The sequence below is a fragment of the Balaenoptera physalus genome, assembly GCF_965194825.1.
Source record: "Balaenoptera physalus genome assembly, chromosome: 12".
NCBI classification, from domain to species: Eukaryota; Metazoa; Chordata; class Mammalia; order Artiodactyla; family Balaenopteridae; genus Balaenoptera; species Balaenoptera physalus.
Window position 1 is genome coordinate 27,835,301 of NC_138897.1, and position 21,117 is coordinate 27,856,417.

Genomic DNA, 21,117 nt, shown 5'->3' on the forward strand with positions numbered 1-21,117 from the left:
GCCGAGAGCAGATTCCTGAGAATTCCAACCTTTGAGGTTAGATAATAGAAGGGAAGGAAGAGGAGGAGGAGGAAGAAAAGGGAAGGAAAATGGATTGCCTCAACATTTTTTACTTCCAAAGGGGAATGTGTCTGGGGAGATGGACCCTGTCTGGGGAACTCTGTAATGTTGAGGATTGTTCACTGGCCATGAAATCCCAAGAAGTGGTGTGTTGGTTCATGATGCCATAGTTTCCTGGGCATAAATTTAATAAAGGAAATATGAAACCACATTCATTTTCAAATAGCAAAGCAATTTAAACTATTTAAAATGTTTATTTCTCCCTAGCAAATTCCCAGAATCCCTTGATGAGAAATTTTTTTATGCAGCCAAACATTTAAATCACTGTAACAAGGGAAAAGGAGGGGAAGATAAACAGCCTTCTGTCATTTATGGATTCATGTTTATAAGACAAAAATGTTCGTCATTGCCTCCTAAGTACTCCTCCCTCTCCCCCCCCCAACACACACAGATTGTCAGGGAAACTTTCTCACCTAGCCTCACCCTCTCTGTTTTCTTGTCCTTTTTGTAATGTGGAATTGCCTTTTGATTCCTGGCTGTTCCAGCCCATCCAGTGAATGGTGTGGTACATATGAATTTGCAACAATGAGAAATCTCTAAGATGAACTTCCATTAAAAAGGTTTTCTCTTCTCTTCACTCTCTTCTCTTTCCTAGCTCTCTGAACTTCGAGGCCAGCCCTTGTTTAAATTTTACCTGGCAGGAAATAACTTACATCTTTGGCCAAGCTAACAGTTATTCATAAATAGATACCCAAGAGATGAGTTTTCACCTAAAATTCTCTTCCCCTGATAAATTCTAATGCAGCCTTCAAACTCCAGATTAACTACCACTTTTTACATGAAATGAAATTAGATGCTCCTTACTCGATGCTCCCGAACTGTTCTGTTTACATATCTCTATTCGTAGCTCTTACTGTGCTGAATTGTAATTGTCTTGCCAATTACAACTGGCAGATTTTGAGTCTCTAAACAGTAGGTCTCTAACTTGTTTGATTCAACTTTGAATTCTCAGTGCCTTGCACTTGGTAACTATTTAACAATTACGTGACCAAATGACTAAATTCATGTCAAACATCAGCTTGTAGCAGCTTCTTAAGCCTAAATGGATGACTCCAAATGCCATCCTTTTCTGGACTCCCAGGGAAATCTCTTTCTCCTCTCTAAGTGTTTGAGAAGCCTCCAGGTGTAGCACATCCTATCAGACACTCCTTCAAAGCATTTGTAATTCTCCAAAGGCAGATTTAGTGGGCCGAATGTTCCCCCTGAATTCTTGGCCACCTAGAACCTCAGAATGTGACCTTAATTGAAAATACGGCCTTTATTAGTTAAGGATTTTGAGATGAAATCATCCTGGATTTAGGGTGGTTCCTAAATCCAACGACTTCTGTCCCTATAAGAAGATGAGATGACACAAAGAGACATATGGAGAAGAAGGCCATGTGAAGATAGAGGCAGAGACCAGAAATAGAGAACACAGCTCAAAGACATTGAAGGCCAGGGATTGCCAGGATCTACCCAGAGTTAGGAAGAGGCCAGGAGGATTCTTCCTTGGAGTCTTGAGAAGGATCATGACCCCACTGACACCTTGTTTTCAGACTTGTAGCCTCCAGGGTGGTGAGAGGATAAGTCTCTTTTCTTTTTTTAAGCCATTAAGTTTGTGGTAATTTGTTACAGCAGCCCTAAGAATTGAACACGTAAGGAAGAGGCTCTTCCAGGGAATAGTGAAGACTTCCTGAGGGCTCCAATTCAATCCCCTCTCTGCAGCAAAATATCTGCCTCAGGATTTGCTGCTGGATAGAAAAATATTCAAGGCCATTGGGCCAAGATAAAATGCACCAAATCAGAGTGAAATCCCATCAGAGAGCCTGAAGTCAGCAAGGTTAACTGCAGCAGCTTAAAGTACAGTGAGGTGGTCCAGAGCTATAATTCTCAAGGTGGTGTCAAGTTGGGATCTGCTTGACAAACTCATTGCTCTTAACTTTTGCAGCTGGGGTCTCCTTAGCCCTGCAGGCAGTTCAGTGGTAACTGGGCCTCAGAAACCAACTATTCTTCTAAGCAGGAAAAAGAGGAAGAATCTAGAACTAAAAGGCATCAGACTAGTTTCTGTTTCTCCTATGTGCTTGACATTTAATTCCAGCCCCTGAGACTTCTGCCTTGTGATCTAACTCCCAACATGCACCCTGCCATGATTACATCTCCCTGTTTATGATTAACAAACTCTCTTATGTACTAATCTCCTCACTGTAAGTTCTTCCTATTGCCTTACCTTACTTAAACCATCCCCCAGAATAGTCATTATATTTGTAACTACATGCTTAGTCTCTGTCTCCCTTACTTATCAGCTCCAGGAGTACCATTGTCATATTCATTGCTCTTTCCCTAATGCCTATCACACTGCCTGTAATATAGTAGGAACTTAATATAGAATTTATTTATACCTCTGTTTCGGTCCCTCTGATCATTCCTGTCTTTTTATGCCTCCACCACAAGGAACCCATATTTCTCCCAAATCAGAATTTTTCCTTGTGTCTTAGTACTTTCAAAAATTGAGTACTGGCCATGAACCTCAGGGTCATCACTAGGTCCTCTAATAATGGCTGTCCCCACTCCTTAGACACTATGCACATATCTAGACTTTCTCAGTTTTCTCAAGAAAAAAACTGCATTTTTCTGCATTTTTCTTCTATGCAAAAACTCTGCATTCAAATTTGTCTCATCACTGTCAAAACCTTGAAAGAAAAGGGAGGCAGTTCAGCACCTTGGACAGCTCTAAGCCATCCTATCGATTGTTTGTTGCTACTACTTTGGCTCTTCAAAGAACTTGATGTCACCCTTGGATAATTGCCTTTGGCCCCATAATGGCTCTTGAACTTAAAGAAATCCCAAGTCATTGATGTTAATCTCTTCCCTTTGTAAGCAGAGAAGTGGCCTTCTCCTCTCCAACCAGACTTTGGATCTGAAAGCAGGATCCTATCATCGGCAGGGAAAGAAAGATTTTTGTGTCTTCATTGAGCCCAAGTGGTTGGGATACTAGGGTCAGGAGAGGAACAAGGTTTTGTGCCTAACTTCTTCTTTATAGTAACTTTCTCTTCCAGAGATGAAAGTTTAAATATTAAGTCAAGACAGCTAGATATGTATAATGAACTTCCACATACCCATCACATGGATTCAACACATGATTTGTCACACCTGCTTTACCCTTTTAACCTTTTTTTTCTTTTTTGGTTTCTTTTTGGTTGCTGAAAGATATAAAATCAAATCCTGAACCTCATGTCATTTCACCCAAACATATTTAGTATGCTTCTCTTTTAAAAGTAGATATTTTCTCAATGCCATTATCACACTTAACAATGATTTATTTATGTCATCCAATTTCCACTCCATATGCAAATTTCCTTAATAACATAAAAAATGTCTTTGTACTTTTAGTTTTATGTGAATCAGGATGCAAACAAGGTCCACACAGCATATTTAGTTGTTATGCTTCTTTAGTCTCCTTTAATGAAGAGCCATACCTAATCCCTTTATTTTTTCATGCCATTGACTGTTGAAGGAACTGGGTCCAATGATCTATAAAATTTCCACACTCCAGACCTGCCTGTTTGCTTCTTCATGGTATCATTGCTTCCTTATGCCCCATATTTCCTACAATCTGGAGGTCAGCTCTAAAGGCTTGATTAGCTTCAGGTTCAACATTCTTTGGCAAGAATGCCTTATAGGTGGTATCAAGGCTACTTTAAAATGGGACCTGTGTCCTTCATATTGCATCACAGCTGTCTCAGTCTTACTGATGCTCACATCTAATGGTGGATCCAGGGGCTGTCTGCTTGATTTCTCCATTGTAAAGCTCCCCCCATCACTCTTCATCTAATGGCTTCTCCCAGTGATGATCAATTAGGGTTACAAATGATTTTCTAATTGTTATTTCTTATCCACTTATTAGCTAGAATTCTTCTGTAAAAAATTGTCCCTCAGGCTATTTGATTACCATGAAATATAGTTCATAGATGAAAATCAAGATAAATGATTAATTCTTCCCCTTAATTCCAATTACCCAGATAGCTTTTACAACACTGAACAAATTATAACAGAGTGTTTATTTTCTAATTCATCTTGTTCTTCTTGCTTGCTTCCTCTGAAAACTCTGATGAAGAATTTTTTTTATCACAGAATGAATTTATATATTTTCTTTTGAATAATATAAGTTCATAGAAATATAAAGGATCACAGAAATCACGTACTTTAACCCAGTCACATTGCTCAAGTAAGGAAACTGAGGCATGGAGATATTATAATACGTTCAGTATGGTGGGTGTACTGAGAATGCAGTCCAGATTTGCCGAATCCATGCATGTCATTCTGGGCATCCTAGTTTGGATGATGTACATGTGAAAGTGTCTGTGGAAGAATAATAGCTAGATTCTTGTATTCTTTAATAGCTAGGACTGTGATGGTTCCATATCTCATTTCAAACCATCTATTTATCTTGTTTAAGAAATTTTGTTTACTCACATGGACCTTAGCTTGACAAAAAAAAAAAAAAAACCTGAGAGTTCACTATAGAAAGTAAATATAATTTATCAATTCTATGTTTATTGAGCATTAAGTCAATATCCCTGTGATGCAATCAAGAAGTCATAAGACCTGGTTCCCACACCTTAAAATCTAACTGGATAGGGAGGGTGGGAGGGAGGGAGATGCAAGAGGGAAGAGATATGGGAACATATGTATATGTATAACTGATTCACTTTGTTATAAAGCAGAAACTAACACACCATTGTAAAGCAATTATACTTCAATAAAGATGTTTAAAAAAAAAAATCTAACTGGAGAAGTCAGACACACAACATAAAATCACCATAAAAGAGTTAGTTCATGTTCATGACCTCAATAGCAAAGATTTCCCAAGCCATCTGTGTTCATAGCCAAGTGAATGGACAGATGATGAATGCTATGGGACTGGGGAGTTTGGAGGGTTTCATGGAGGAGGTGGGGCCTAAGTTGTCCAGAGGATAGGTGGGAATTTAGGGCAGGGAAATAGCTTGGAGCCTTAAGGAAGAGGAAGGAAATGCTAAAGTGGTGCTGAATAAATCTATCTAACTGGGGTGGAGGATTTGCATTAGGGGTCTTCCTTTTTGAGGTAAGGAATGAAGTGCATAGAGACAGGGTGAAGAAAGCCCTACATATGAAAACACAGAATTGGGCCCTTTTTTCCCATCAGGTATGGAAGGCCACTGAGGAATCGCAGGTAGTAGATGGCATGATGAAATCCAGGAAGCATGTAACAGTCAGTCTCGCTCCCATTCAGAATCTGCCCTCTCCTGGCTGGAAAGATTGGGACCCCATGCTCATTCAGTTTTTAAGCTTTTTTCTTATAGTAAACCTTAGGACATTTGGGATAAAATAATCAATTCTACTAGCGCAGGCCACTGCTTCCTGGTGGGGCTTTGAATTATTTTCCCCCTCGACTCACAGAATGTTACCACCAGTGTCCTTCTTCCTTGTTCTTCCCTATTCACTAATAGTGCACACTCATGCATTCAATAAACATTTGTTGAATAATGTGCTAAGCATTGCTCTAGGCACTAAAATATAGTGGTGGATATATCAGGCAAGACCCCTGCTTTCATGAGGCTTACAACCTAGTAAAAGATAGACAATATATAGACAATGTGCAAGGAAATAAAAACAAAATTATTTCAGATTGTGAAATGGGTACATGTTGATGTGATGGCAAGTAATTGAGGATGAGGAAACCTCTGCAAATAGTGTGGTTAGGAAAGGTCTTCCCAAAGACAGGACATTTGATCTGACGCCTCAGTGATGAAACACTATGGGCATTCAGAGCCTGGGGTATATGGTTCCAAGCAGACAAAAAAGTATACACAAAGTTTCTAAGGCAAGACTGGATTTCATATATTAAGGTACCAAAAGGCCAGTGTAAGTGAAATATAGTAAGTAAAATTGCAAGTAGTATGAAATGAAATCAGAATGGAAAGGGACAAAGTCATGTCGATTCTTAGAGTTGTTAGTGAGCTGTTTGTATTTTATTCTGAGAGTGCTGGGAAGCCATTGAAGGGTTTTCTATGGAGAAGTCACAAAATCCGATTTATGATTTTAAAAGATCACTATGATGCATGTAGAAGTATAGTAATTATACCATTGCATATAGAAGTAAAAGTCTGGTTAGCAACTAATTATCCATCAATAAGAACAAGGTAGAAAATTTCTTTTGTGTGCATACAATGGAATACCATGCAACTGTGAAAAAGGATGGGCAGATATTTATGTACTGATATAGACTGTAAGTGAAAAGGTAAGATGTCAGGCAGTGTGGAGTGTTTGCTATATTTGTGTAAAAAAATAAAGTAGGACTCTAAAAGAGGAGACTTTGTAAAGAAATGGATTCTCTAATGGTGCGATTCAGATGGTTCCCTATTGGTCTATGGTGGAGACCATCCAGGTAGTGCTGGACACACAACTAGCCATGCTATAACTGTGGGTCTGTCAACTTCTCTGGTGTCTTCACCAGCAGAACCCAGCCACATGGCATCAGCCCGCCCAGAGCTGCCTGTTCCCATGTTTGATAGGTTATTAGTCTAGAAAGTTGTGGTAGGATCCCTGTTAATCACATCCAACATTTCCAAAACAAGGCAACTAAATACGCAGTGAGCATGAAGCTGAGAATGAAGCTTCTTTATCTCAGAATGGTTGGGGTTAGCCTGCTATTTACCATGGAAGAAGTTTCTTTGCAGAATCAAACTTGAAAAGAGAACTGGGGATGGGGTGAGACAATGCCATGCTTTCAGAGGAGAGAGGACAGGGGGATGCAGAGGGAAGGGAGCAACCTGCCAAGAAGCAGCAGGGCAACCCGGGCCAGGTAGGCTCCTCCTCTGGTTGTCTTCAGCCACACACTGGGGCACTGGATTGCCTGTGGATAAAGTCAAAGCCAGCCCAGAATCCACCCTTCCCATCAGCCCACTGCTTTCCTCTGTCACCACCCTGCCTGGAGCTCAGGAAGTGTAATTCAGGAGTCAAACCTGCCCAGGATGTAGAGCAGGGTGAAGAGTGCATTCCAGCAACAGAAGTGATCTCATGATGACCCACCTCTCCGGTTAATGTCATCCCCCTCCACTAACACTCACACACACTCATGCACACACTAACACAAAATTCTCATTGACTCCCATTGATCATTACTGCCATGATATCATAGAAAGACCATCATCCTGGAGGAGAAGAGATGACTCTGTTACATTAAGCCAAGGTGTGGCTCTGGGACCAGCAGAACCAGCAGCACTGAGAACTGGTTAGAGAAAGAAATTCCTGGACCCCACTACAAACCTACTGAACCAGAATCTCTGGGGGTGGGGCCCAGTTATCTGTTTTAACAAAGCCCTCCAGGTAATTGCGATGCAGGCTCAAGTTCTCAGCCTTGGCTACACATTGGAATCACCTGGGAAGCTTTAAAGACTGTTGATGCCTGGGTCACGCTCCAGAGATCCTGTAGTAGTTGACTTGGGTAAGGCCTGGACAGGGAATCACCTCATTCAGATTCTCTGTCTCTCTCACACACACACACACACACACACACACACACACACACACACAGGGTAGGGGGTTGGGGGAGAGCAAAGAATGTCTTCCACTGGGACATCTTCCAACAGGACCAACGATTTGTCTTCTCTTCCTCTGCCTCCCTCTTCACTCCCTCTTCCTTCCTACGTTCTGCTCTCGAAGCCTGTTAGGACTGCTTCCATGGGTCTGACATGCACCATCTCTAGACTGAATACTTCGAACCTTATTAAGCAGTTTAATTAGTGTATGATAGTATCAGGAATCATCTCAGAAAGCAACCAATTTACAAACTTACAGATGGAACTGGTCCTAATGCAGGAAAGTAAATATATTTATTGAGTTTTAAAAAGTTTATCATGGGCTTCCCTGGTGGCGCAGTGGTTGAGAATCTGCCTGCCAATGCAGGGGACACAGGTTCGAGCCCTGGTCTGGGAGGATCCCACATGCCGCGGAGCAACTAGGCCCTTGAGCCACAATTGCTGAGCCTGCGTGTCTAGAGCCTGTGCTCCGCAACAAGAGAGGCCGCGATAGTGAGAGGCCCGCGCGCCGCAATGAAGAGTGGCCCCCACTTGCCGCAACTAGAGAAAGCCCTCGCACAGAAACGAAGACCCAACACAGCCATAAATAAATAAATAAATAAAATTAAAAAAAAAAGTTTATCATAAATACTGACATTTTAAAATAAAGCACCTTAAGTGTCTCTAACAGAATGTAAACACTCGAGCAGTTTGATGCCCACATTTATCCACTTAAACGAATACCCAGACTGTTACTAGTCAAATATTTTACATCATTTCTTAATCTTTTTGAACTTATATTCTATGTGATTCTGAAAAGATGAGGAACAGGGAGGTGGAGTAACTTGCCCAAGGTCACATAGCATGTATACGGCAGCTCTGGGTATGAATCCAGATATCTTGCTTCGGATTCTGTTATTTCAATTTATTACTAACCATTTGTTATTTACATTTTGAATTTAAATAAAACTTAAAATATGCATGCCAAAAAAATTTTGTTGATAAAATAACTCACCACTTTTTAACTCGACAGAACTATTTTAAAATTTAACTTGTTTTAGGACTCGCTGTTTTCCACTTTCAGTAAAGATCTATGTTTTAAAACATATGAAGTACTTTTTACACTGGGAATGAAGCTATACTAGGACTGCCAGTATGTATGCTCTGCCCGTGAGCCTTAATATCTACTCCCTGTGGACTGGGCAACTGGAAGTGTGTGTCCATCTTTGTGTGTCTCTTTGTGTTTATAACCCTTGAGACCAATGGCAAGATCTAGAGTTGTTGCTTTGAGCAGTGTCTGATCCTAGAGAATGGCTTTTTGGTGGGGACAGTGGGACTCCCCCATGGCCCCAGGTGGCACGAGAAGGCAAGATGTGAGAATAGAATATATACATGCCTTCCTTGTAGGGTTACCTTGTGGACATACTATGGGCATATACATATTAAATGACATACACGGACCCTCTAAGAGTTCATGAACCCAAGTTAAGGATTTTGCAAGAGAATTATAGCCTCTGGGCTAGAAGTGTCTCAGAGATAATCTAACCCAACCCTTCATTTCATCAACAAGTAGACAAAGGCCCAGGAGGACAGAGAACTTGTCCAGGGCCACACAGCCAGTGGGCAGGGGGAGTGGAAGTCTAATAGGGGAGGGAGAGAGAGCACGTTCAGCTCCCAGTCTCCATGTCTCTTTCCTACAGGGATATTTCCTGGCTGGCACCTGAGCTATGTCGACGTGAAGGACAATTCCCGTGATGAGACCTTCCGTTTCCAATGTGACTGCTGGCTCTCCAAGAATGAGGGCGACAGGCAGACGGTCCGCGACTTTGCCTGTGCCAACAATGAGATCCACGATGAGCTGGAGGAGACCAGTACGTGGGGAGACCGGTGGGCCCTGCTTAGATTCAGCCTGGGCTGAATCTTCAGTTAAACGAGAGTTAGCTCAGGAGGGAGGTGGGAACAATGTTGGAAAATCTAAAGAAGGAACCCTTACAGCTGCAGGGGAATCAGATGCCCAATGAAGGAAATAATATTGGAGAGGTACATAAGTAAGCACCCTAAATGTTGTTTCGTGGACCTGGAACAGCCAAGATACTGGTACCAGCTCATGGTCCCAAATCACAGGGACTAATTAGGTAGAGGGAAACCCACAGGGGACAAGCTTACTCTGCCCTGAGGGCTGGGCTGGGCTGGGCAGTTTGATGTGATGCTCCCTCTTGTTTATTTTTTTGTCATGGACTCTCTCCAACTGATGTCTATGACAACAGCCACCAAATCAAGCCTTCCCAGAAACAGAATGGGCAGGGCAGCCAGCTTCTCCACCAATCACTTTCTCTTTGGTTCCTTCCTCAGGGGATGTTTAAAGGGAAAGAGTAATTGGTCCCTAAGGTGGATGGCCATCCAGGACCAGGGGAGTGTTTCTTTCATACGGATGCTAGTATCGGCGTCCAACAGATTTGACAAAGGCTTATCAATAGCACAGCCTGATGTGAAGGAAGGATTTTCCAACCTTAGCTATTAAGGTAACACTAGCTGCATGAAGACATAAACCCCCAAATCTCAATGGCTAAATACAACAAAATTTGTTTCTCACTCACGTAATAAACTGTCCAGTGCGAGTGTTTGGCAAGAGGCCTTCCACACTGTGATTCAGGGACCCAAGCTCTTCTCATCTGTCTGACATTTTCAACACGTGACTCCCACATTCCTTGAAGAGGGAAGAGAGCATGGAGAAGGCACACTCCCCTACCTTCTTATATTAAGTCACATTCTATTAGTCATGCAGCTCCACCTAGATGGAAAGGCATCTGGGTAATGCCATACCTGGCTGGACAGTCACTCCCTGGCAAGCACTGTACACCACGTGGCAAGGGAAGCATGGATCCTTGGTGGAAAGCCACTCAGCCTTCTCCACCATGCCGTCCAAACTACCCAATGATGGACTTAGCTACTTCGAGAGGTAGTGAACACTGATGTCCCTGGGAGCATTCAAACAAGGGCCAACTACTCATCTGTCAGCTTTACTGCATGGGGATTCCTGCCCTAATTCAGAGGGTGAACTCTCAGCTTCTGTAATTACACTTACTGGGAAGTTACTGGGAGCCCAGGTTTATTTTAGATGCTAAGTGCGATGCACACTGCTTTGTGATTTCTTGTTTATTTGTGTTGACCTTTGTCCATGTGTAGTTCTCCCTACACAACTGTAAGCTTCCAAAGGTCGAGGACAAAATCACTCATGTCTGTAGCCCTCTGCAGCTCTCTAGGCTTTGGGACGTAGTAGGTGCACAAGTCGTTAGTGCTCAGCAAATGGAAGAAGATGCCGTCAGTCGTTTTCCTTAGAGCCTCACAATCTCATTAGAGGGAGAGGCGAATATACAAATGCCAACACGAGCAATAGAGGCTCCTTGGGCCATTGGTGTTCAGGGGAGAAGAGATTCGTGAGGCTGGGAGAATAACCACTGAGCTTCCTTCCCAGATTTCCTGCCAAACAGCTGCTAAGACCTACGGGATTTGGGTTGGCAGGGAGATTGGCAGCGGGAAAGCGGCACTTGCATTATTTCCAGAAGGATGTGTGTGGGCCAGAGATGGGAGGGCAGGGACACAGAGCCCAGGAGATGGCCTGGATCAGTCCGTCTTTACTAGGAGCCTGCAGAGGGCAGAGTGGCACCCTCTAGGCTGCCCACAGGGGGACAGACAGTGACACCCATGTCCTAAGATGGAGGCTTATCCTGGGGAGAGCCAGGGACGCAGTTCAAGCCAATCATTTCAACCCTCAGCTAATTTTATTTAACCACTTGGCAAATACTTATTGAAAACCTACTAAGTGCCACGGCCTAGTGTGGGTTCTGGGGACACACTAATGAATAAAGCAGAGACCCTGCCCTCATGGCACTTACATTCTGTGTCTGTGTCCCCAGGGGCACCTCTGGGCACTTGGCTTGTGAGAATAAACATGCTCTCATACTTGAACAGAGCTTCACGTGTGGGAAAGCATTCCACACATCCCCTGCTCTCACCGGGTCCTCGCCACCCCACTCCCACCCTATGAGCTAGATAGGGGGCAAATTCACCCCTCTATATCATAGGTAAGGAAAGCCAAAAACCAGAAGGTGAAGTGACATGTCTAAGGCCAACCATAGCTATTAGGACGCATATATCCTGATTCCTAGACCAGGACTCATCGCACCACCGCAGCCTTATTGGGCCTGGCTGGTACTCCAGACGGATCCATTGCCCCACCTTGTTTAGCCTCCTGTTTTCTGCCTTCACCTCCAACTCTTGTTAGCAGTTCCTGAAGCTGCTCCCCATCCTCTGCAAGCATCTGCTTCTGCAGGTGATTCCAATGTGCAGGCAAAGCTGAAAACCATTGGCAGCCTTCAAATAATACTGATGTCTGAGTCTCACCCCAGAGATTTTGTTGTAATCAATCCAGGCTAAGTCCTGAGCAGTAGGATCACATGCTCATATGTGCATACACATACACACAGCACACACACATACATGCACACCCTCATGCATGCACACACACACACACACATGCATACACACATGCACACCTGGGAGGACAAAAATCTCTCTCTCTCTGGAACATCCTCCAACGAGACCAATGTCTCCCTCTTTACAGCCCTCCTCCTTCTTATCCACCCTCACTTGAAGCCTTTTAGGGCTGCTCAGTCAGCCTTATCTGCAACATTTCCAGCCCAAATACAGTCTAACTTGATGGCCAACTCCCCAAGGATGGAAGACTCACTGCTCCACAAGGCAGCTCTGTTTTAAAAAAAAATCATCTTTATATTTATGTTCTTGAAGTTTCTATCCCTTGGCAGTCCCAATAGGATGGGGTCAAACAGAAAATTTCAGGAGTGGTCAGGACCCTTGGTTGTACATGCCTGAACCCCAACCCTAAGCTGGCTCCAGCAAAAAGGGAGCATATTGGTTCCCAGAACTTGGAAGTTTCAGGTGGAGCTGGCTGGGACTTGGCTGTCTCCAGAGGCTACAATGGTTTTAGTATGTTTGTCCCCTTTTTCCTCTTAACTGTTTCTTTCTCTACATCATGAGAAGATGGCAGCTGGTATCCGCAACCCCACAGCCTTCTAACTTAACAGCTTCTGTGGGAGGGAAGAGAGCGTCTCTTAGGGAATAATTCTGACTGTCCAGGCCCAGGACTCTCAGCCCCATGCAAACCACATGGTAGGAGCTCGCCAGAGAAGGGTCCTGACAACGTGAGGTGGGGAAGGCGATGTGGAGCAGTAAGGTCCTGACCCCCACCAGATGCCCAGGCGTCCTCTGGTGCGCCTCCATGGAATCACGTGCCCCTGCAGTCCTGGCCTCAAGGCAAACACCTGTCTGTTCAGGAGCTGCTCACCTGATGGGATGTTGGATCCTCTCGGTGCATCCTGGGTTGCTGGTTCATCTCCCTCTGAGGGTGCCACGCCCAGAGCCCAGGCAAGATGTCAAAAGTGGCCAGATCTCCTCTCTCCTCTCCTGCCACCTGAACCACATTCACCACATTCACTAGCTTTGCTGGTGGCCCCTTCATGTGAGTGACTTGCACGGTGGCTGCTGAGCCTCTTTCTCCAGCCGGGCTGGTCCTGGGGGGTGTTGGCCCCGGGGTGAGCTTCATACGGACCCCTCCTAGGCTGGGCTCCTACCGGCCCCACTCTTTCAGGTCCCTGGTCCTCCTCTGTCCTTTCCTCCCAGCAACCTATAAACAAAACTGAGAGTCATGCCTTCCACATTTTTATCAAGCCATTGATGAAATGACTTTCCAAGGTGGACATATGCTGATTGAAAGACCGTTGGTGCAGCTGGCCACATTTGTTTCTAATCTGTCTAAATGTCCTCACTTACACACTTTCCTTCTCTACCTTCTCCCCAGTGCCATGAGGAGAGGATTGCTTATGGTCCACATGCGCTGCTTCTCGAATGTTCCACTTGAGTTGATCGTAGAGAGCAAGCAGGGTCCTAGCGCTCCCTGCCTCCTCTCCTGGGCGCTGACAAACCATTTCCTCTACAATGCCCAGGATCCACTTTGAATTCACAGGTGTCTGGTTTGCAGCAATACTTTACCGGCTGCTGGGAAAGCAGAATGGCAGTGGGACCACCGCCTCCTTGCAATGGCTTCAAGCCGCGGGCAGTGGCTCAGCCATTTCACGTCCCTGGGCTGTGAACGGCTGGGCCTTCAGAGCCCCGCTCTTCTTCCAGAGCTTGTGCTGTGGATCTCTTCCCCTATGGTGGGCATTTTTGCCCTGATTCATTCTACCTGTGACTTGAGAGAAGTCACAAAGGCAACAGTTTGCTGAGAGGCCGGGATTGACGTTACACTGAGCTGTAGGCACAGCCATCCCTTCTAATTATCTTTATCACATCTCTGAGATAAAAGCACAGAGATCAAGCTCTCCCTTTGGATCCAGAATCCCAAATCCTCAATGATTCACTTACTGCAGCAAGAGCTGTATGCACAGGGAAACCTCCAGACAAGTATTGTGTCCTCCTGTGTGCCAGCTCCATCCCAGCCTGGTCCCTGGGGAGTGGGGCTGGATCATGTGGATTTCAAGCCCCTCTCATGCCCCTCAGTATCTTTGCTTATGCTGCTGCCTCCTCCTAGAGCATCCCTCGGTTTTCTGCTGATCATAATCATGGCTCTTTTTCAAGGCCAAGCTCATATGCCATCTTCTTCATGCAGCTCACTGCGATTAGCCCAATCATTCATTGTTCACTCAACAAATATTTATTGAGTGCCTATGTGCCAGGCACTGTTCTGGGCTCTTGGGATCTATAAGTGAGCAAAACGAAGACCCCCTGCCTTCATGGAGCTTACATTCAAGTGGGAGGGGGGAATACAATAAATGATAAAATAGTAAGTAAACTCCTTAGCATGTTAGAAGGTACTAGGTGATAAGAGAAGATAATAGAGCTCAGTAGGGCCAGCGCTGGGGAAATCAGGCAGGAAGTGTGGTTAGGGTGGTCTGGCAGACTCTGTGAGAAGGTGACATCTGAGTAGGGAGGAAGGAGGGGAGGGAGGGAGTCAAGCCAACATGGGTTGGGGTGGGGAGAGAAAGGGGACATGCTCAAGGCAGAGCTCTAAGGCCGGAGTGTGCCTCCAGTTCTGGAACGGCACGGAGGCTGAGTGGAGCGAGCAAGGGAGACAGTACTGGAAGGTGAGGCTTGAGAGGTAATGGGAGCCTGCTTTACCCTCCCTCCCATGCTATTTTGGCCCTTCGTTTAAGGTTATTCTGTCCTGTGGTGCAACCGGTGTTTCTGTCTGGGGCTAGAGATGAGTTCTAGTGTCGCCCAGAGTCTAGCCCAGTCCTGACACTTGGCAAATGCTGACATGCTTGTGGGAACTGCGGGGGAGGGAGGTCGTGATGCTGAGCATGACACCGGAGTGAGAGCTGAGACAAGACAGGGAATGAGACTGCTTGCTACAGAAAGTTCGAGGCAACTGGATCTTCCCCTCCCCTTTCTGTAGCTGGGCCCCGCCTCTCCTCCCTTCTCTTTACACACCATCGCCACTTTGCATCTCATAGACTCTTCCATCCCTGAGAACCAGGCCCCAGCGTCTCTCCAAAAACTCATCCCCACCTCATGGATCCTGGAGGCAGAGGCGTTTGGCCCTTCACTTCCAGTGGCTCCCATGCTTGCCAGGCAAAGAGATTGCTACTATAAATAAAATGAGGACACCACTCTAGACCCCAAATTGAGGCAGGTTCTATTTATAGTGCCTCAGTTGTAGCGATTTTAACCTGCGCCCCGCCCCCCCATTAAGGCTGTGATCTAAGACCAGGTGTAGGACCTGCAAGGAGTGGCCAGTTTGCTCCTGCTCTGATGGTGGGCACTGCTTCCCCTCTGCTGACCCTCTCTCACCTTCTCCACCACAGCCTATGAGATCGTCATAGAAACCGGCAACGGAGGCGAAACCAGGGAGAACGTCTGGCTCATCCTGGAGGGCAGGAAGAACCGATCCAAAGAGTTTCTCGTGGAAAATTCTTCTAGACAGCGGGCCTTTAGGAAGTAGGAAGAGGGGTGCCCACAGGGGAATGTGGATGGGTGGGGCGGGTAAGAGAGCGACCCCAAGAACCAACCCTTTTAGTGGGGGCCATAAATATACAAATGGGCCTAACCAGCAAGAATTTATTGAGTACCTACTGTGTACCCACCCCATTCTAGCTCCAAGGGATGAAACAAGGAGATTTAGAAGAGGGAAGAGAGAGGACTGTCATTTAAAGAGAGCCCCCTCTAAGAGACTAGAATCTATATTATTCCAACTACTGGAAAGAAAGGATAATTATGTAATATGATAGAAGTGCTAATTATGGCTACAATGGCAATCACAGTACAATATATAAATGTTTCCAAGTAACATGTTGTACACCTTAAATTTACACAATAGTGTATGTCAAATGTATTTCAATTTTTAAAAAGTTAATGGAAACTACAACAAAAATCAGTTAATAAATTAATTAAAGCAAACCCACTATGTGGCAGGACCGGGAATCACACAGACATTATCCTGTGTCCGTGCAGATGAGGAGCTCACAGTCCAGTTGAAAAGGGAGACATTCACCCATAAGAATGCAAAAGGATCATGTAAGACAGCGTAGACTTTTAGGAGGGAGGGAGGGGAGAGCCTCTAAGATGCTTTATAGGAAAATCAAAATTGGGTCTCGTGTAACAGGTGCCTCTGCTCAGCACTCCCGGCTGTCTGCCACACGCCGGAGACTCTCACCTCCTCCTGCACATCTGAGCCACCTCTGAACTGTTCAGAAGCCCCCTTCATCTCCCCGCTCCCTCCAGAATTGCCTACATAGTCTCCCCCTGCCATAACCCCACTGTACCTTCTATTCAAACCCCCTCTGAGTGGGGATGGTCGGAGCTGACACCCCCCCGCAGACTGCCCCTCCCCCTTCTTTTCCACTGCCCTTTCCCTCACTGAACCCAGCCAAGTCAGCACTCCCCCCCAGAAATGTCTGCACCTCCAATCCCACTGCTCCCATCCCTTGACTTTGCCAAGTCAGATCTACATCAGAGGACTCTTCCCTTCCCCCGCCTCTGCTCTCTGAATCTCATCACCTTCTTCAACCCAATGCCCAAGGCCCAGGACCTCACCCACCTCCAACACCATCCGATATTTCCAATCATTGATTCCGTGACCAAGTAGCCAGAAGGGCTTTTTAATGGTTATGATTGTCTTGTTCCAAAACTAGACTGAACCCTTAAGCAGTGGAGACCTGACATCAGGTCTTGCTTGCTATTCTATCTCTGTTCTTCAGACCAGTGCTTAGGCTACAGTTGGCACTCAGTAAATGCTTACTTCCTTCAGTGGGCATGAGCAGTTCTCACTGGCCATATCTTTGCATCCTGCAGGGGGACCACAGACACATTTGAGTTTGACAGCGTCTATTTGGGAGACATTGCCTCCCTCTGCGTGGGCCACCTCGCCAGGGAGGACCGGTTCATCCCCAAGAGAGAGCTGGTCTGGCACGTCAAGACCATCACCATCACCGAGATGGAGTATGGCAACGTGTATGTTCTGGGCCTCTGCCCTCTTCCCCAGGAAGTGCCACGCCCTTAGCGGGGAGGGCCTGTGGCTGGACCAGATGGGAGGGTGTGAGGTGTCCCCTTCGAGGCTGAGGTCACCTCACTCAGGAGGCATATGAGGCAGGAAGGGAAGAGGCAGCTGTACTGGTTCTGGAGCTTTCTGAACCAGAGGCTTACCCCAGAGGCAAGGAACTAGACTGGATGACCTTGGGTGCTCCAGTGATGCTTCTTTGGAAGGAAAGAAGAGCCAGTCAGACAGGGCCAGACAGCTGAGTCTTTCCTTCCCTTCCCCCATTATCACTGTATAATGATAAAGAGATACAGCTTTGAAGCCTGCTGCTCCAGTCAGAGTGAAAGCCCGTCATTCCTGTGGGCAGAGTAGAGACCAGCTGGAGTAATCCCATGGCCCACCGGCCCTGAGGACCCCAGATAAGGAGATTTACATTTCCCCCACCAAGGCCTTCTGGGGACTCAGGCATTTCTGGAGGATTAAGGGTCTTAGTTACCTGGGTAACAGTTCACAGCCATCAGTTTTTCTAATTAAAACCACTTGGTAACCACGTTGGAAGACAGAAAGAGCCCTGAGGCTCTGGAAGGCAGGAAAGACACTAAGAAGGAACCAGGAGATGAGGAAGGGGAGGCCAAGGGCAGTGCATGCCTCGGGGAGGGTAGGCCCAAAGAGCAACTAAGGCAGTTGGACATCCCCCCAGAACCACTGCCGGCCCCTCCGAGCTCCCCTCGTGCCCCTCCCGGCCTGGCCCTGCTCCTGGCAACGCCTTTCACAAGAAGCGCATGGGACAGAAGCAGCAGCCCTGCCTGACCAGGCGGGTCCCAGCTTCAGGCTCCAGCCTTCAGGAGCCCAGCTTCTCAGAGAAATGTCTGTCCACATTCGACCTGCCACCTTCAGGGTCCCTGGAATTGACTGCCTCTGACCAAGCTTCCACATTGGGAATTAAGCAGGAAAGGTTCTCCCATTTGAACTTCTGTCTTAGCCATCTCAGGCTGCCATAACTGAATCTACAGACTGGGTGGCTCAAACAACAGGCATTCTTTTCTCATAGTTCTGGAGGCTGGAAGTCAGAAATCAGGGTGCCAGCAGGGTTGGGTTCTTATGAGGCCTCTCTTCCTAGCTCACTGTGTACTCGCATGGCAGAGAAAGAGAGAGGGAGATCTGGTGTCTCTTCCTCTTCTTATAAGGGCACTAATCCCATCATGGGTCCCCACCCTCAGGACCTCATCAAAACCTGATTACCTCCCAAAGCCCCCATCTCCAAATACCATCACTTTGGGGGTTAGGGGCCTCAACATGTGAATTTGGGAGGAGAGGATTCAGTTCATAGCAGCTTCCCTCTCAGGCTGCAATGTTATTTATTCCTCTTTTTGAGAAAAGAACAACAGTAAATCCTGTAGGAGTCGCTGGGTGTGGCTGCTAGGAGCAATACTGATGAGGACTTGAGAGCTGGGATACAGGGGCCTGGAAGAGTTCCAGCTCACCCAGCGAGCCAGGGCCAGGTCAAAGCCCCTTCTGCAACCTGAACTGTCTCCCTGTGGCAAGGAGCGTGGCTGCTGATACTGCACCTCTGCAAATGCCCAAAATAAACAACACAATACAATACAAGAATAAGTCACCACCTGAGTTAGCTTTAAACCCACAGTGTTGGCTGTGAGAGAGAGAGAGCCAAAGATTCAGCACCACTCGGCACCTTCTAGTGTCAGGAGGAAGGGGGTGAAGAACTTCCCATCCCACAGTCTTGGGGCCGTTATAGGATTTTTCATCCAGTGGAAAGAATCTGCCACTCCCAGTGAAACATCTTTTCCTACATTCTCAAGAGTGTGGCCTTTTGTCAGCATGGTGCTTGGGCTCGAAGGGGAGGGAGGGATGTCCATGGGGTGGGGATCTTCCCAAGGGAAGTGGGTGCAGGGAGTGCAGACACCCAGATGCTAGAGCTGTCACGGATCAGCCGTGTAGCCTCAGGCCATAACCCAGCACCTCTCAGGGAAGAGAGCTGGATGCCCTCTAGAGACGGTGGGAGGGGAAGGATGGCGGGGGTTCGTCTGGAGGGCTCTCAGAAGTCATACTCCAGTCTACCTACCTGCGCTGGTCTCAAGCCTGTGATTCCTGGTGTATGAGAACCTCCCCCCAACAAAATATCACCTCTATACAGAGAGGGGACAGTACAGGGGTGTTCCATCATTGTGGCTATTTACATGTCACCATTCTAGAACACATTTAAATTCTGCCATGTAAAGGCCACTTAAATAGCACTGTATATGGATCCACAGTTCCTTTCTAACCAGCATGTTGGACCATAATATTTGGATTTCCATGAAATGCAAATTAATTTAATCTCAATCTCATAAACACAGCAATCTCAAATTTTTATGTTGCAACCGATTCCAGTCCTGACTCTTCTTCTTCAGCGTTTCTGACCAGCTCTTTTTCGTCACTAATATCCTCAGGACCTCAGTGGAAGGACACACAGAGAGGCTTTTGTTTCTTTTTTTAAAACCCAATGTGGAATCGTTGTTTTATCCCATTATCATATATAATACATAATCATTTTAAAATTCAAATAAGGCAAAAAAGTGTGTAAAACAAAGTAAAAATTCTCTAAAACCCTACCCATCAGAGATGGCCATCTTGAGCATTTGGTGACCCTGTTCTCTCTGGCATATTTCTAATGTCTCACACACACACTCTGTTCACAGAAGTGTGATCATATTCTACTTGGTTTTTTTAACATGTTCATTTTTTTGTTTGTTATTCTCTGCCTTGCCTTTATTCTCGCCCATGACCCTACCCCCATTGCCAGTGGGAACAGCCTGGCATGTTCTTCTGCAGCTGGAGTCTTAACTCCACAAAGCCCTGAGGTCCCACATTTTGGTGATCTTATAATTACGTCTATTAGGAAACATTTCCTTATAACTACACCAGTGAATATTTTTCAGCCATTGAAAACAACAAATTAGGTTTCCCTGGTGGCGCAGTGGTTAAGAATCTGCCTGCCAATGCAGGGGACACAGGTTCGAGCCCTGGTCCGGGAAGATCCCACATGCCGCGGAGCAACAAAGCCTGTGCACCACAACTACTGAGCCTGCACTCTGGAGCCCGTGAGCCACAACTACTGAGCCCACGTGCCTAGAGCTTATGCTCCTCAACGAGAAGCCACGGCAGTGAGAAGCCCGCGCACCGCGATGAAGAATAGCCCCCGCTCGCTGCAACTAGAGAAAGCCCGAGCGCAGCAACGGAGACCCAACGCAGCCAAAAATAAATAAATAAATTTATTTTTTTTAAAAAAAAACGAATTAAATATGTACCAGAAGACTTGGAGCAATTCCCAGGAAGTATTGTTGAGTGAGAAAAGTAAGATATGGGAAAGAATGCATTATATGATCCATTTTGTAAAGGGAACACTGAAGTCCCGAATGTGTCTGTGTCTATGTGGGTCTGTGCGGGGTTGGGTGAAATGGAGGGAAATTTGGCAAGATACATCTACAGCTGTTACATGGGTTATCTGAGGTGAAGGCGAGATGCAGGAGGGGTACGGAAAGAGAAAAAGGAGATAGAGCCAAGCAAAAAGGAAGAGAAAAAGAATGCATTTAGAAGAACACCCATATGATCATAGGATTTTTGCATTTATATAGAATTATGTATATTAGTGCATTTGCATAAAGAAATACATTTTAAGTGAATGTTTAAGCAAAGAATGCGATTATATCTCCCTCTTAGAAAGTATGGTATGTAACAACAATCTAGATTTATCAAGTGACAAGTTGGGGGCAGAGAGATCTCAAGACAGAATAATGATTTCTTGTGAAGTGTCTTTAAATGGCTGGCTTGTCAGGTGGCCAGGCAGGCCGTCTCTGGGCCCCAGCTCTGTGTCACCTTGTGCAGTGACTTCTCTTCTCCAAGCCTTCATTT

At 45.9% G+C, this 21,117-nt stretch overlaps 1 protein-coding gene across 1 annotated transcript in view; it reads left to right on the plus strand.

Annotated features, from left to right (window-relative positions):
• Nucleotides 1-21,117, plus strand: part of LOXHD1 (lipoxygenase homology PLAT domains 1) — a 226,254-nt gene that overhangs the window by 201,109 nt on the left and 4,028 nt on the right. The window contains exons 38-40 of the mRNA XM_082416684.1: nt 9,356-9,526; nt 15,536-15,668; nt 17,022-17,180. Coding sequence (XP_082272810.1) covers nt 9,356-9,526; nt 15,536-15,668; nt 17,022-17,180 — 463 coding nt within the window. The remainder of the gene's footprint in view (nt 1-9,355; nt 9,527-15,535; nt 15,669-17,021; nt 17,181-21,117) is intronic.